Here is a 17,939-nt window from a genome sequence, read left to right on the forward strand (position 1 = left end):
ACATAGTATCACTTCCACCAAACTCTACTGTATCCAGTAATAGATAAAAATGAGATTTCTCCTGGCCTTTATTGTATCATATCAGGTTAAAGCCATGGCCCACAGCACCAGCATCCCATTTGGGCACCATTTCAAGTCCTGGCTGCTCTAGTTCCAATCCAGCTCCCTGCTAGTGTGCCTAGGAAAGCAGTAGAGGATGGCCCAAGTGCTTGGGCCCCTGCACCCACATGGGAGACCTGGAAAAAGCTCTTGGCTCCTGGCTTCAGCCTAACCCTGCCCCAGCTGTTGCAGCCATTTGGGGAGTGAACCAGCAGATAGAAGATCGATATTTCTCTCTCTTTCTCTCTCTCTCTCAAGTAAATAAAAATATTTTAAAAAATGAAAAATGAGATTTCTCTGAGTATTCTTTTAAAAATAATTCAGCTCCCATTATAGAATATTCAATTAACTAAGCCTTCATACTCTCAAAACCTACAAACTCTATTATCCATCCATTCACTGAAAGGTATATAGGATAGAAACCACAATCCACCAGCAGGGCAGCATCCAATGTTTATTTTCCATGGAGTCTTTCATTTTTAAGGATTTATTTTATTTATTTGAAAGAGTTACAAAGAGGTAGAGACAGAGAGAGAGGTCTTCTATCTGCTGGTTCACTCCCCAGATGACTGCAACAGCCAGAGCTGCGCCGATCCGAAGCCAGGAGCCAGGAGCTTCTTTCAGGTCTCCCACGTGGGTGCAGGGGTCTGAGGACTTGGGCCATCTTCTACCGCTATCCCAGGCTATAGCAGAGAGCTGGATCGGAAGTGGAGCAGCCAGGACTAGAACGGGTGCCCATATGGGATGCCGGTGCTTCAGGCCAGGGCTTTAATCCGCCACAGCGCCAGCCCCTCCATGGAGTCTTAGGAGCAGATCAGACAGCAGTCCAAATAATTGTACTGCAGCTATTCTGTTTAGTCTCCTAAGTGCTAGTTCAGGCTCAACGGATCAAATTTCACATCAGACAAGTGTGTAACCTAGCCTGAGTTAACAATCTTATGCTTATAGGAGCCAAATACTTCTGTAATAATCGACAGGCATAGTTTTCAGGGTTCCTCATTTTGTAACATGCTAACAGTCACCACACTAAAGGCAACTCAAAATTATGGCACTTGCATCAACCACTTACTCATTTACAATGTCTACCAGTCCAGAAGCTATATACCAATCACAAGGTACTTTTTTTGACAAAACTAAATTGCCAATAAAGTTAAGACAACTAGAGCATCAAAAATAATTATGATAATAAATGAAACATTAATTTAAAAATCCATCAGCCCCAGTGTAGTGCCAAAATAAATAAGTTAATTAGACATAAGGAGAAATGGGTTTAAAAAAGGAAAGATTTTCTTTACAGAAATCAAGTAGTAAACATACAAAGAATTAGAAAAATCCACCACTCTGAAGTCTTACAAATAACTGATTCAAGCAAGGATCTCAGGAGACATCAAAAACTTTGAAAGATATTGAGAAACAGTTTAGGGGCCGGCGCCGTGGCTCACTTGGTTAATCCTCCGCCTTGCGGCACCGGCATCCCATATGGGCGCCAGGTTCTAGTCCCGGTTGCTCCTCTTCCAGTCCAGCTCTCTGCTGTGGCCCGGGAAGGCAGTGGAGGATGTCCCAAGTGCTTGGGCCCTGCACCCGCATGAGAGACCAGGAGGAGGCACCTGGCTCCTGACTTCAGATCGGTGTAGCTCCAGCCGTAGCGGCCATTTGGGGGTGAACCAATGGAAGGAAGACCTTTCTCTCTCTCTCTCTCTCTCTGTCTAACTCTGTCAAATAAATAAAAAAAAGAGAGAGAAATAGTTTATTCACAAGGACTCCAAGTATCACTCTGACTCAGCAGATTAGTTCACTAATTATAAAGGAAAAACATTTCTTTACAGTTGCCACCTGAACCAAAGGATTGAATTTAAGATCATCAGTCTTATTGACCTAATATAATCTGTCCTTTGATGTGCAGTAACAAGAACTATACAACCTCACTTACACAATACTTATACAAAAATTTCTGAGTCTTATCATGAGGAAACAATCAGAGAAATCTAGCTATAGGACATTTTGCAAAACAACTGGCCTGGATCCTTCAGAATCCTTTAAAAAGTCAATGTTGTAGGGCCAGCATTGTGGTGCAGCAGGTTAAGCCACCTCATGTAACAACAATGTCCCATATCTGAGTGCTAGTTCCAGTCTAGGCGGCTCTGTTTCTAATCCAGCTCTCTACTAATGCATCTGAGAAAGCAGCAGCAGATGGTCCAAGTGCATGGGTCCATGCCACTCATGTGCGAGACTCGGATGGAGTCCCTAGCTCTTGGCTTCGGCCTGCCGCAGCCCTGACCACTACAGACCTTTGTGGAGTGAGCCAGGAGATGGAGGATATCTCAGATCTCTCTCTCTCTCCTTCTCTCTTTCTCTCTCTGTGTGTGTGTGTGTGTGTGTGTCTCCCTCTCTACCAACCTGCATTTCAAATAAATAAATCTTTTTTTTAAAAAAACTATAGACATTGTGAGAATTGAGGAATGTAAATACAGATTGTATACTACATATTACTGATTAGTGTTAATTTTCATAGGTGTCATAACGGTACTTTAGTTATAGGGGAGAATGTTCTAAGTATAGGCTAAATTCTTTGAGGTATAATGTCATGAGTACTTCAACTTATTTTCAAGTAATTCAGAAAAAAACCCAGACAAATCATGAAAATGTGGCAGTATCCATAACAAATGATTGTACTATTTTAGACTTAGGTCATCAATGTATGAGGGTGTCACATACGTCTGTAGACAAAGAATAGCACTTTTTAAAAAAGATTTATTTATTTGAAAATTAAAGTTACACAGAGAGAGGAGAGGCAGAGAGAAAGAGAGGTCTTCCATCTGCTGGTTCACTACCCAATTGGCCACAATGACCAGAGCGGTGCCGATCTGAAGCCAGGAGCTTCTTCTGGCTCTCCCATGAGGATGCAGGGGGCCCAAGGACTTGGGCCATCTTCTACTGCTTTCCCAGGCCATAGCAGAGAACTGGATCAGAAGTGGAGCAGCTGGGATTCGAACCATCACCTATATGGGATGCCAGCACTGGAAGTGGCGGCTTTACCTGCTATGCCACAGCACCAAGCCCAAGAACAGCACTTTCAACAACATTTGATGATGTCCCTGGGAGACCCATAAAACTAGGTCTCTATGTAACAAAATCAGGAAGTTATAAGGAAAAATAAGATATACATAGCATAAATGAAAAGTTAGTTAGGCAAGTAAGAATTTAAAGCTTAAAAAGCAAAGCAAAAACCTAAACTGAAGAGCCACAGTTAAATTCAGCATTAGAGGCAGGAAAAATAGAACTGAAGAAAATAAAATCAGTGATATGAAAGATACATTTACTTTGCTCTCTCAGAATTTATAGGAAAAGGACAGGTGCTCCAATAAGATAAATATGGGTGTTTTTCAGTAATAAACCAAACACTCAAAACACAAGCAATAATCTAAATTAAAGCAGATGAAAGTTGTCCTAGTATACAGATTAATAAAAAAAACACAAATAAAAAATATACAGATCAAAAGGATTTATGACACTACACACATAGAAAAACATACAAGACTCATCCTCTAAAAAATACAAATAATAAACTTTGCTTCATTTCAGATATAAATCAAAATTTCCTATAAGTAACTTGCAAATGAGGACCTCTTTTAAAAGATGTTACAGGGTTGGCACTGTGGCATAGTGGGTAAAGCAACAACCTGTAGTGCCGGCATCCCATATGGACACCAGTTCAAGTCCTGGCTGCTCCACTTCAGATCTAGCTCTCTGCTATGCTCTGGGAAAGCAGTGGAAGACGGCCCAAGTCCTTGGGCCCCTGCACCAGCATGGGAGATCCAGAAGAAGCTCTTGGCTTCGGATCGGCGCAGCTCCAGCCATTGTGGCCAGCGAATAGAAGACCTCTCTCTCTTTCTCTGCCTCTCCTTCTCTCTCTGTGTAACTCTTTCAAATAAGTAAATAAATCTTTTAAAAAGATGTTACAGGAGGCTACCAATTATAAATTTCCTAAATTAATGTCTAGGAAATATCATCCTGAATAATACAACCAAGGAAATTTTTCATGGGTGAAATGATTATGACATTCATTTAAATATATAATATATTCATGAAAGGAATGTATAAGATTCTTGTTAAATGATTTATAAAAAAAATAAAAGGCTACTGGGAAGAGACTAATTCTTCCATCTGGCAAAATTTACTATAAAGCAGCAATAAGTAAATCAATGTGGCACTGATGACAATGTGGCAGGAATAAGCAGGTCAATATAATAGAAAAGATGGTTCTATTTATGTTATATGAGGTAAATCAGTAAAGAATGAAAGGATTTTTCAACAGTCTGTTAAGATTAGTTAACTTTTTTGGGGGGGTACCCATTTAGAGCCTCACCCTAAAACACATCCTAAAAGGTTAGGATTAAATAAGTATTAAAATATAAAACGATCAAAGAATCAAAAGAAGACAGAGCCCACCCTTCAGCTCTTGGAAATATAAGAACCCTCTGAGTTTAAAAGCAATGGGAGAGGGGTCAGCTCTGTGGCACAGTGGGTTAAGCCACCATCTGCAGTGTCAGCATCCCATATGGTTGCCAGTTCGAGTCCCTGCAACTCCCTGATAATGGCCTGGGAAAGCAGCAAAAGATGGCCCAAGTGCTTGGGCCCCTGCACCCATCTGGGAGACACTGAAGGCACTCCTGGCTCCTGGCTTCAGGTTGGCCCAGCCACAGCTGTTGTGGCCATTTGGGGAGAGAACCAACAGATTGAAGATCTCTATCTCTCTCTGTCTCTCCTCTCTGTAACTCTGACTTTCAAATAAATAAATAAACCTTTTAAAAAAGCAATGGGAGAAATAACTAAGGAAAAGATTTAAACACACAAAGTTGACATTTCAGCATGTCTAAAATGTCATTGGCAGAAAGTCTCTTCAGTGAAAATAAGACAAGGGGTTAATAGCTTGTTACATAAAGCACTTACTGACATCAGCTACAGAAAGGCATGAATTGATAATTCATGGAAGAAAAACTGAAATGGCTAATACATATATGAAAAAAGGGTTTCATTGGTAAACAAAGAAATGCTCATTTAGAAAGCAATGCTGGCCGGCGCCGCGACTCACTAGGCTAATCCTCCACCTTGCGGCACCGGCACACGGGGTTCTAGTCCCGGTCGGGGCGCCGGATTCTGTCCCGGTTGCCCCTCTTCCAGGCCAGCTCTCTGCTGTGGCCAGGGAGTGCAGTGGAGGATGGCCCAAGTGCTTGGGCCCTGCACCCCATGGGAGACCAGGATAAGTACCTGGCTCCTGGCTTCGGATCAGCGCGATGCGCCGGCCGCGGCGGCCATTGGAGGGTGAACCAACGGCAAAAAGGAAGACCTTTCTCTCTGTCTCTCTCTCTCACTGTCCACTCTGCCTGTCCAAAAAAAAAAAAAAAGCAATGCCAGGGGCCAGTGCTGTGGCGTAGTGGGTAAAGCTGCCACCTGCACAGTGTCCCATATGGGCACCTATTGGGCATTCCCTAAAATAGTCCCTAACAACATGGTGCCTGGCGGATGATCGGGGGCGTGTCTGCGGCTGCTGCAGTTATACCATGCAAGATCAGACCACTTGCAGGGACAGGTCCGATTTAGTTCCGGACACGTGGACAGTGCATGATCCCTATACCTCACTTAAGGTGCCCCTGTGCATGGTACACCCGTGCCTGTGTGACCTTTTCACTGATTGGCTCCCCTGCTGCGCATGTCCTTCATAAGCTTTATAAGCCTGTACGCTTACTCAATAAAGTAGTTCCTGCTTCGACAGAACTCACAGGTGCTTGCTGTGGTGTGCTTGACCCATCGACCTTACCTCTCCCATTCACCTTGTCGGGGAGTGCTTGTACTGCCCCCTGCTGGTCAGGGGACAGTCTCAGCCTTAAGACCCCAACAGGTGCCGGTTCAAGTCCCGGCTGCTTCCACTTCCGATCCAACTCTGCTATGGCCTGGGAAAAGCAGTAGAAGATAGCCCAAGTCCTTGGGCCCCTGCACCCTGCACCCGAAGGAAGCTACTGGCTCCTGGCTTCAGATCGGCGCAGTCCCAGCCGTGTAAGCCAACTGGGAAGTGAACCAGCAGATGGAAGATCTCTCTGTCTCTCTCTTTCTCTATCTCTGTAACTCGGCCTCTCAAATAAATAAATAAAGTTTTAAAAAAAAGAGAGAAAGCAATGGCAATGCTCATTTTTCACCTTTCAAGTTAAGAAACGTTAAAAATTAGTTTGCTTAATGTTAGAGTAGGTATAGTAAGAAGACAGCTATTCTTAGAGATTGCTCATAAAGTATACATCTGTACAAACTTTGGGCAAGTAACTTGGTAGTTTCAATTGAAGAGTTTCTACTTTCTTACCACATAATCCAGGTTTTAGAATTCCATCTCAAGGAAATTCTAAAAAATACAAACAATATTTTATGTCCAAAATATTCATCACCATGTTACATATTCTATCAAAAATTAGAACATACTAAATGCTTAGAGGATAATGGTTTAATAAAACTATAGTGCATCACAACAATATAATTTATTTTTAAACATTAAAATGTGAATATGCATTAAGAAATTTTTCACGTCAGGTACTACACTTGGTGTCTTACATTCATCTGCTCATTGAACCCTCACTCAAACCCTCTGGGGCACCCACTGCACTTCTCTACTCTCTTCTGTTCCCTGAGGCTGACCTGTAGGGACTGCACCAACAGGCTCCCTTGCCATCTAGATTCTGGTTAGGTGAGGTCAGAGCAGAAGGCCAGCAGAGACTAGGGAAAGAGAGAATAGGGAGATTGTGGGTATTTATTCTCTTAGCTCCCCACTGTGGGTTTCCTGTGGGCTGGCTGTCTCCCTGAACTAAAGGCCACAGTCTGTAATACCTTTCAAAACAGCTCTGACATCAGGTTCTGATGAATGCTCTTACCCCTTTGTAGTGACACCTTCCTGCTGCTTGCCTTGGTAATTCCATTCCTTGTGGCTTCTCACCATCTTGTGCATGCTTTACAAAATAGTTCTTTGATGACACTATCCTCAAATTACTTAATTTGAGTTTGGTGTTTTCTTCTAGAATCCTGGCCGATTCAACAACATATGAAAGAGTCTAGGGTTGAGAAGACAGGTACAAAGAAGTTAAATAATTTGCCAAAGGTCACACCTAAGAGTAAATAATACTTGTGGGATATTTTATAATTTTATTTTAAAATAACTTTTATTGTTTTAATTGTGATACACAAAATACACAGCACAAATAAAATGAAGAGAAAATACCCATAATTCTACCCATTGACTCCATTCACAATTTCTTTAATAAGACTTTGACATTTACATTTTTTATTATTTGAGAAGCAGAGACACAGAGAGAGTGATAAACAGCAGGAGGACACACAGAGAGCTCCTATCCAATGATTCACGCCCCAAGGGTCCTCAATGGCTAGGGGGCTGGGACAGGACAAAGTCTGGAGCTAGGAACTGATGATCTCTGTTTTGTGTTGCCCTGGGCCTCGCACATGGTGTGAAATCAAGTATTTGAATGAAAAGAAAGAAAAGCAATGGGAATGAGAAAAGGGGATAGAATCATATTAGAGCTGAGTTCTTTATTTCCTTTCTTTATGCCTCAAAATCTAACAAGATAAAGAAAAATGGTTCCAATTTAGTTAAGTAACAAGTCATTTTTCTAGGCAGTAAAAGCTATTAGAACAAAGAAAAGACTAAATCCACATTTCCTTACACTTACTTCAACAAGATATTTGATGTAGCAGAGGGGAAGGAGACATGTTCATAGGTGGGAACAAATATCTAGTTAACTTCCTAGAATTTTCATCATTTGATTTCATCAAATCTTAATTTCATATTTTTGAGCATTCCACTGATGATGATAAATTCAATTTTAAGAGGAAAGGAAAAGTTGAACTTTAAGGAAAGGATAAAACTAGCCAGAAAGAAGAATGGCTGCACAGTGAAAATTTATGCACATGGGGCTGGGGCTAGGGCTAGGGCTGGGGCCAAGCCAGTTAAGCCACATCTATGACGCTGCATCCATCAAGAGTGCTAGTTGAGTCCTGATATCGCTAATGCACCTGGAAAGATGGCCCACTTAGTACCTGGACCCCTGCCACCCACATGGGATACCCGGATGGAGTTCCAGGCTCCTGTTGAGGACATCTGGGGAGTGAATCTGAGGATGGGATCTCCCCCCCGCCCCCATCCCATAATTCTGCCTTTCAAAAACGTAAACCTTTCATAAAAACGCAATGGGTGTCACTTTTATCGGTAGGATGGCGAAATACTTTTTGTTTCTGCACCTTAGCCATCCCTTGACTTCCACTTTAAATATTTTTGAAAGGTAGAGTTACATAGAGAGAGGGAGGGAGGGAGAGGGATCTTCCACCTGCTGTTTCACTCCCCAGATGGTCACTCAGCCCTGGCTGAAGCCAGGAGCTTGGAACTCATCCGGGTCTCCCACGTGTGTGACACGGATCCATCTTCCGTGTCTTCCCAGGCGCTTTAGCACCGAGCGGGATCAAAAAGGAACAGCCCGCCAATATAGGACGCCCGCATCCCGGGGAGCGGTTTAACCCGAAAACCACAACGCCAGCCCCTTGACTTTCACTTTTAAACTGCACTTCCACTTAATCTGTGGTAGGTGAGGTATTTTTCATGCTTACTTTCTTGACCTTGGTTAAACTGCTCAGCCTGAAAAACCTCGTGCAGAACCAGATCTTTCCGTGTTTCCATTCCGCCCCGCCCCTCCCTAGGAAAAACGTAAGGTTGCGCAGGCCGTGCGGAGCCTACATGACGTCGCAGCGGGACCATACCAAATGGAGCGGAGGGGGGGTCACAACCTTGCCCTCTGAGTTCGTTTTGCCCAGATATAGGCCTTCCTAAGCCCACCCTCCCGAAAACGCTGCTTCCAGTTAAATCGTCGAAATGAAAGAAGTTAGTTAAGCCCACATCCACTTTCCTACGCTTGCATGTTCACAGAGTTCCCCCCCCCCCGCAGAGGTATCGCCTAACCTCCAACGGTCGAACTTCCAGTTCGCGCGCTGCCTGCCTGAGGAGAAGGCGGAGCCTGGCTGCATCAACGCTGCGTTGCGCTCTCCGCCTTTGAGTGGGCCGGGCGCTCTGGGCGGGCCTTCGAGATTACAGACTGGGTCTGAGAGGCGAGCTTGGTTGGGGAAGGTTGTAAAGGGGCGGAACATCTACCTCAGCAGTCTGTGTGATTTAGAACCATGAGTGCTCCGAATCCGTCAGCGACTCCCAGCACCCGCGGCAGGGGCAGGGGCAGGGGCAGGGGTAGCGGTGGCGGGAGGGAGCGAGAGGCCGAGCGTGTAACCGAAACCGGGAGTTCATCTGTCCCGGTCCCCAGTTCAGCTTCCAACGTGGGCCAAGCCCCTTCCGATTCGTCCGAGTGGAGTATCCAGTCTGAGTGGCGGACTCTTTCCCGTCCGCTTGCCGGCTCCCAGTCGAGCACGACCTCACGGGACGCGCCCGACTCGTGGAGCTCTGGTGTGTCTACCCACTTCAGCCGCAGTGTTAGCCGGGCGACTGATTCCGACTCCAAGACTGGCCTCTGGGGCTTCAGTACCCACGGCCCAAGGAATCGGATCTCTCAGTCAACCACTCGCTCGAACGTGTCGGGTGGAGCCGCCCCTCCCATTAACGTGGACACCGGCATCTTGGGGTTGCCGGTAACAGAAACTGTCCCTCTTTCTGATTCCGTAGTGTTGACACAAGAGTCCTCCCAGCCCTCTTTATTCAGCACTCCCCCGAGTTCGATTGATCTGCGTCCCGCCTCCGTTGATGATGGGTCGACAATAAGCTCTGGCCCGTTCTCAGTGCCGGGATCCCACTGCGGGTCGATACAAGAGCCCACCCCGACCTCAGTGCCCGGCTTCCAATGGTTATCGGGGCCAGGGCTTCCTACATGCACTAGCTCTTCACGAATAGCTTTGCCAACGCCTCCTACAGCAGATTACACACCCCAAGTGACCGTACAAGGGTTCACCGCCCCCACAGTGCCTAGTCATCCTTGGGTGTCAGTACTAGGACCCCCTCTACCCAAATACTTTTCGCAACGATCAGTGCAAGGGCCGCCTACACACACTAACACACCTCAAGGGTCTGCGCAGCATTTGGTGGTCAGCAGCCCCCGGGATTCGATAGCGGAACCTCCCACACACAGCTATCCTTCTCAAATATCGATAACAGCGCCTCCTGTTCCCAATAACACCCCTCGAGTGTCAGTGCAAGGGTCCACGACCTTCTCAATACCCAGCTCCACCCGGGTATCTCTAGAAGGATCGACTCCGCCCCCGGGCTCTCCCCGGGTGTTAACACAAGGGTCTGCCCCGCCCTCGGTGCCTGGCTCCCACTGGGTATTTGTAAAGAGGCCGACTCCGCCCTCGGGCTCCCCCCGAGTGTCCGAAGAAGGGTCTGCCCCACCCTTGGCAGTCCCGGCTCATATACAGTCGCCCCGGGAGAGCCTGAAGCCAAGAATGGCGAATCACGAGAAGGCGATCCACATGTTCGACGTAGTGGTGATAGGAGGCGGCATATCAGGTCAGTGTGGATCTTAGTGGTGGCCTGAAGGGCTCTTTCTTGCTTGTGGGGGAGGGGGCTTGCAGCAGCTCTGTGACTTTTGGGGGGTCTGTCTCATGCATGAGAGAGTGTAACCGTGTTCCGGTTCAGATACTGCAAGTTGGGAGTGGGATTTGGGCCAGTTCTGTTGGGGCTGTGAACTGGGGGGGGGTGGGGGTGGGGGGAACAAGCACAATAATTTTACTACTACTATTAAATACTAATATTTAATTAGCTCTTGCTGTGCAGTTACGTTTAGCATTTTTACGTAGATCCAACAGTTCTGTGAGGTGGGTGCCAAATACTTGGCTGTTTTTCTGAAACCAAGCAGGTTTGGGAGAGTTTGAATAACTCTGCTGAAGTCAATTTGCCTAGCTGTGAAGTGGCTGGACCCTTTTCTCCCATTCAGGACCCATACTCCTAATTCCAGAGGTGGCTGCATTGTCTTACTGATTTCACATCTTTTGCCCTAAGCAGAAACCTCAGCATATGATTTTTGTAGTATTGAGGTGGTAGTAGTAGTAATAGTAGTGGTAGTAGTAGTAATAGTAGAATTCCAGTCTTGCATTTCTCTAAGCACTTTTCCTTAGAGAATTGAGTACATGAAGAGCAAAGAGGCAGAAGCCTTTAGGAAGAGGTAAAATTTAACAACAGCAAAAAAACGTGTGTGGGGCGGGGTGAGCTCTTAGTTTTAAGGACTTGCTGGTTTTTAAGGATTTGCAAGAAACTGTAGGGTATTTATTACCCAAAGGGAATCAATTTATGAAACAGGCACTGAGGGCAGTTCAGGGAGCGCCCTTACATGTTCTTTGATGAAGAGTTCCCACTGCCTGAATTTTGTACCCTGGTCCTGGTTTGGGTTTGTGGCTGACCAAACAAGTGGTGCATGAGGCTTTTCTGTTTCTCATCATGATTAAATTGTCATGTGTGTTAGAATTGGTAAAATGATATGTCAGAATTGTGTTTCAGCCCTAGCTACCATCTCACTCTGACCTGTCCCTCTGCCTTCTGAAATGTTAATCATTTCAGAGAGATTCCTGCAGGATCTGATTTAGAAAGAGGGAGAAAGAAGGCAGGAGAGTGAGTAGGGGAGTCCCACAGTAGCCATTTTATGTTTATGGAAAATGGAAATAGAATGTTAAATTTAATTTGGTGCAAACATTTTTTTGAAATTCATGCTCTTTATAAAGTCCACAGAAAATGAGAATAATGAAAAATCTCTGTATGGATTTCAAGATTGTTTTGCAGCAAAATGAACTTATATTTTAATTTTTCCACAAACGTTTTAAAGTCTCCTTGTATAATCCTTGTGAGGAGACTCTGAACATGCTTGCAAATTAATCCTGGGTGCAGATAGCGTTTGGCTTCTATTGTTTAGGATAAGCAGTCCTAATCACCAGAGAAAAGATCTGCATGAACTGTTGCTTTGACAATTCCAGCCAGTGCCAGTGAAAACATCTCTATGGCGGATCATTAGAGGAAAGCAGATGCTGGTGGACAGTTAGAAAAAGGAGTATTTCCTTTCATTCATTCATTAATCATTCATTTGTTCACCAACACTTGTTGGGTGCCTGCAATGAAGTGGACTAGTGGTTTCAAAAACCTGATATTTCTAGACAAGCCTCCTAGAAGCAACATGATTATTGATGAGTGGGAAATATATATGACTGTAATGTGCTGTGTACATTGATTATGACTTCTGCCTTCCCTCTCATCTCTATACCATCCATATTCCACAAATCAGGGTTCTTTTTGGGATTTTTTTCTTTTTCTTGGTCTGTCTCCAGTATTCCTTAAAGAGCATTTTGTCTCTTGTTTTTCTTCTCCCTGAATACTTGCTCTTTATCCTTTTCCACACTTTACTCCCAATACTTGGTCAGTAGCAGAGGTGGATTTAGCATGTTGCTAATAAACTTAATACTTAATGGGCTTTCAACTGCAGGTTCATTCTGATTTAGTCTAAATAAGTAGTTCAATATTGAATATTATAATCTTTCTTATTTCTTACAGAGGCCACCCAAATTATATAAGCTTTAGAATTCACAAAATCTGGATCTTTCCATGGACACCATTATTTATTAGTTTGTTCATTTCCATTTTGGGGAAGTAGAGGGCATTTCTTCCATAGTAGTTCACATGCCTATTTCAGAGGCTAGCTTCCAGCCTAACAGCATCGGAGGAAAAAGTACTTGCCTTCCTCTAATATCATCTCCATCAGTCATATCTGAGTGATTTTTAGTACCCAAACTGATCAGAAACATTGCTTTCTCTGTGTAGTGCCTTCCCAGATGATTCTCATCTAAAATGAAAGTAGATATAAGTCTAATCCATGTTAGGTCCTTGGTGTTTCATGTGAGAGGCATCATTTCTCAAGCATTCTTGTGAACTCAGAAATGCAATACCTGTGTGTGTTCAGCAGTATTTCATGAGTTATTTAATAGTCCCTATATCCCTGTGTTTTAAATATCTTTGGATATTCCTTATAACTTTTGCCAGGATCTGCAAACCTGGATATGTTGCCACTCACTTATAATATTTGGCCAGTACCCAGCATTTTGCAGTGTTATTCCAATTATATGGCTTCCAGAAGAGTGTTTATTCTAGATGACTTTATTCAAAATTGATGCATTTTAACAGAATTATCTTTTATTTCTATTTCTGCACAAAGATGTCAGCATCTTAATATATCTTTTTTGTCATTAAAAACATGAAAAGGGACATTGTTATAGCCACAAAACCATTTTTCTTTCCCCCATTAGCTAATTTTATATAATGTGTTAGTAGTTGAGAGGGGGCATGATCCTAATCATTTGTTAGTACAATGGTGTCTTTTAACATGTTCTGGTCTTTATCCATCCATCATCTTTCACCTATTCTTTTTTGAAATTTCATGTTTTCTGTGACACTATTGGCTCCTGAATTTTTATCCCACCCTGATTGCACCTTTTCTGTTCCTTTCATTGTGCTCCATAGTCTTGCAAACTTGGTTTTTTTATATTTATTTATTTATTTATTTATTTATTTTGACAGGCAGAGTGGACAGTGAGAGAGAGAGACAGAGAGAAAGGTCTTCCTTTTCTGTTGGTTCACCCTCCAATGGCCGCCACGGCCGGCGCATCGCGCTGATCCGAAGCCAGGAGCCAGGTACTTATCCTGGTCTGCCATGGGGTGCAGGGCCCAAGTACTTGGGCCATCCTCCACTGCCCTCCCGGGCCACAGCAGAGAGCTGGCCTGGAAGAGGGGCAACCGGGACAGAATCCGGCGCCACGACCGGGATTAGAACCCGGTGTGCCGGCGCCGCAAGGTGGAGGATTAGCTTAGTGAGCCGTGGCGCCAGCCATTGACTCAGTTCTTAACACCACCATGCTTTCTATCATTTTTTATACATCCATCTGTTTTATCTTCTATACCTTTTTAGGATCCTTCTAACTCCTCTTTTAGGCTATCTCTCTTCTCCATTCCCAGTGATCCTCCTGCTCCTTGCCCCTGTCCCCAGGAAAAACTCTTGACTCTTTAAGTCTACTCAGTTATGACTTTCTTCCCAGTGGCTACCCTTATGGGAGTAGGCCATGTCCAGCCTATGGGCAATAGAAGGCCCGCAGAATCATTTGGTTTGCCCTGCCAAGGCAACTGCGGGCGAGACTCGAAAATCAATAACTTGATAGCAGGCTAATTTTTAAGATGATAATGTTGTATGGTCCGTGAATGATGTTATAAATATCCAAATGACCCTTGGCAGAAAAAAGGTTCCCAACCCTAATAATGGTCCCTTCAAGTCTCTCTAGTAGGCAGCTTTCTCTTGGACTTGATTTTTGTTAAACACTTCTTTTATTATCTCACTTCTCTGCTCTGGAACTTCAGTGGTATCCTGTTATGAGCCTCTCAAGCCTTCCTTATTCCCATGCCCCCCAATTATTTGGTCCCACTTTGTTGGACAAGCAGCATTTCCCACTATTCCCCAAAATGTGCTTGAACTTTTCCTCAGTGATACACTGTTCATTTTGTCTCTTCATGCCTTACCAGTCATTGTTTTTCTTAACACGGAAGTGCTCTCTCACCATTTACATCCTATCCACCTAATACCTGCTTAAAAACCCTGCACTTGATCACTCTGGCTCCCATTAATTTTTCTCTCCTCTTGTAGGGCTTCCAATCTGAATTTAGCAATTTATGCTTATTTTCTGTCTCTTATTCCTTGATTTGATTTTAAGGATAGTGGTTCAGCTGCTGATTTTTGATGCTACTTATTACTCATGAGCTGCCACGGATACAACAAATGACAGAAAACCAACGTCAGAAGATTTAAAAATCTGTCCTTAACCAGAATTTCTGAAATGTCTCTTTAGGGAAAGAAAAAGAAAAAGATGACAATGCATTCATCCTTCATGAGTCTGTTTGGAGTTTCATTCTTTGGGTCAAAAGGAGTTTTAAAAGACATCTAGTCCGATATCCTACAATTTTAATCCTCTTGACAGCATCTCCTCTGTGATCATCTTGCTGTACCCTTGAACACAGTTAGGAAAAGGCAATGCTCTATCCTTCAAAGCAACTCATTAGTAGAGGTTGCTTTGGCTTTTGGACTTGTTCAAGTATTTTGGGAGCCTCTACTATATGTTAAGCAGTGGCCAGATCCCAGGGTAATAGGTATATAAAGATGAGCAGGTAGTGTTGTGAATAAGAAAAAAGTGCTAAGACCTTGAGAAAGAAGTAAGCTTTTAACACATTGAGATAAAAAGATGGGAAAAAGACTTACCAGGCCGGAAAGACTGGAAAAGCACAGATATAGAGTCATGAGGGTGTCAGCCAGAAATGAGCAGTGCTTAACTTAAGCACACAGCTTGAGTTCCAGGGAATGACAATAGTTGCCTCTTGTGCCTTTGGGTGATCCTGGTAGCTATTGCAGTGACCCAGGTGCCACATCTGTCTAGGAATTTTGTACCTCTGTAAACTGTGAGTGGTTAGAGTCCAGAGTGAAAACACCTTAGTCATAATGCTGACTCAGGATGATCCCAGGTGAATACAATTCCTACATGTTATTTACACTTGAATTCCAAGTGTCACATAGAGTTCTTAGTGTCCAAGCTGCATCCAAGCAACAGAATCCCCTCTTAAGTTTTTGTCAATAATCTGGGCTCTACTTAAAGATGTGAGAGCACTAGCAGCCCCAAATTCAGATGTTGTATAAAACCAGCAGGGATTGAATTTTTCTCATCATCTAAAACAGAAAAGCCATTTTGCAAGAAAAAGGATTGATGTTCTGTGTTCTAATGATTGAGTCCACAGCATACCATAATTTCCCTTTTTCTGAAATACATTTCCCATAAGAATCATTTCTGCCAGGACTGTTTGAAGCATTTTAACCCATAACTTACCAGCATATACTGTGTGGTTTTGCAGTGATTAGGAAAAGCTTCCATTTTAAAAATGCTTATTATTTTTGGTGTCTTGGTTTTATAGCTACTCTGAGGTTCAGTACAGTCTGAAAATTAATTTGGTGCCTTTTAGGAGACTTCTTTCCCCTTATTTTGTATTTTTCCCAAAAAATAAACTGGGATACTTACTAAAATTTCTTATGCTGAACAAGAAATAGAACAATTACATTTATTTGGGTTCTGATTTTTTTTAAATCTTCATGGTTGAATGAACTTTTGGGTTTATCTGACATTTAATGGATAATTTTACCAGTTAGTCAATACTAATTGAATTGAATTTATACATAATCCTCAGCTAATTTGAAAAAAAATGTATTTAATAATCGATCTAAATATAAGATAATTGCATGATTCACAGACACTAGAGATGGAGTAAAAGAAACATGGAAGGTCATTATTGGTGAATATTGGGTCATACAACCTTTGTGCAGTTGTGGCATAGAAATATTTTAATGTATGAAAATCTGAAAATATTTGCATTAGGTGTCTCTGGAAACTCTGAGGTTGTATTGTAGTTTTATAACACACAGCGGCTTCCAACAGTACCTAGTCCTGTGATAGACACTCAGTAAGTAGTTGTGTAAAGAATATATGTGGATACTTCAAAAAAGTTCATGGAAAATGTGAATTATGAAAAAACTGTATAGATTTCTAAAAATTTTTGTACCAAAATAAGCATCTTTCAGTTCTACTTTGCCGTGAAGTTTTTAAAGTGCTCTTGTGCTTGCATGTATGAACTGGATAGATTTTATAAAGATAGGATTTTTTTCATTTTTAGTTTGAGTTATCAGAAAAACTTTCTGATTTGTTGCGAGGCCAAAGTCAAGTCTCACTCACTTAATAACAATATTTGATTGATTGATTAAGTAAGAGTGGCAATAAGAACTTAACAACCAGATAATAAGCTTTGAGAGTTAATTACGTATTAACCATGTCCAAGGGTCACAGAATTGCCACTTGAAAGAGTTTGAAGGGTCTGAGTTGAAGGCTCAGAAGATCAAGTTAATTACTAAGTGCCACAAAATTCTTAGTGATATAACTTGACCTTGGAACTCTGAAATGTTGTCTTCTAGGACAGTTCATTTTCTTTATTCCATCTCACTCCATATATCTGGAGTAGAACTTATTATTTCTTTACTTTGACGCTTGTGGCTCTAAAACCGAGTGACTATTGCATGACAGTAACTTACACATTTGAAAAAGATGGTACTTCCTCATGAAAAAGGAAATTAAAAGATGAATGTATTTGGGTGCAAAAAAGATGCTGAAATCCACATGTATAAGGGACATTCCAAAAGTTCACAGAAAATGTGTCCTATGAAAAGCTATGAATGGATTTCAAATTTTTTGCAATAAAAACACTTACCTTTTAATTCTATTTTCCATGAACTTTTTGAATTTCCTTCATGTATTATATGCAGTGTTATTGCTTTGTGAAATTTTAAATTTTAAAATGTATTTTTGTATTTTATATAAAATATAAAAGTTTATATATTTCAGTACATTGCAGTTATATGTTAATAAATATTTTATGTATTATAAAATATAAAAGTAGCTTCTCAAGATCACTATTTAAAGATTTTACATATTGAAATGAATCCTGGGTTAATGCCCTGGCCTGAGGCGCCGGCATCCCATATGGGCGCCTGTTCGAGACCCGGGACTGCTCCACTTCTTTTTTTTTTTTTTTTTTTTTTTTTTTTTTTTTTTTTTAACAGGCAGAGTGGACAGTGAGAGAGAGACAGAGAGAAAGGTCTTCCTTTGCCGTTGGTTCACCCTCCAATGGCCACCGCGGCCGGCGTGCTGCGACCAGCGCAGCGCGCTGATCTGAAGCCAGGAGC

General features: G+C 42.6%; 1 protein-coding gene and 1 long non-coding RNA gene across 2 annotated transcripts in view; one reads left to right on the forward strand and one right to left on the reverse strand.

Annotated features, from left to right (window-relative positions):
- Positions 1 to 543: 543 nt before the first annotated feature.
- LOC127484846 (uncharacterized) lies at positions 544 to 8,841 on the reverse strand. The gene is made up of 4 exons (XR_007912019.2): positions 8,755 to 8,841; positions 7,014 to 7,190; positions 6,452 to 6,490; positions 544 to 1,811 (listed from the first exon to the last, which is right to left on the reverse strand). It is a non-coding gene; the product is annotated as an uncharacterized lncRNA (long non-coding RNA).
- Positions 8,842 to 9,262: 421 nt separating this feature from the next.
- Positions 9,263 to 17,939, forward strand: part of MAOA (monoamine oxidase A) — a 69,706-nt gene continuing 61,029 nt past the window's right edge. Inside the window, exon 1 of the mRNA XM_051827031.2 lies at positions 9,263 to 10,648. Within this exon, the coding sequence (XP_051682991.2) occupies positions 9,319 to 10,648 (1,330 nt within the window). The 5' untranslated portion in view covers positions 9,263 to 9,318. The remainder of the gene's footprint in view (positions 10,649 to 17,939) is intronic.

Source organism: Oryctolagus cuniculus, chromosome X (genome assembly GCF_964237555.1).
Source record: "Oryctolagus cuniculus chromosome X, mOryCun1.1, whole genome shotgun sequence".
Lineage (NCBI taxonomy): Eukaryota > Metazoa > Chordata > Mammalia > Lagomorpha > Leporidae > Oryctolagus > Oryctolagus cuniculus.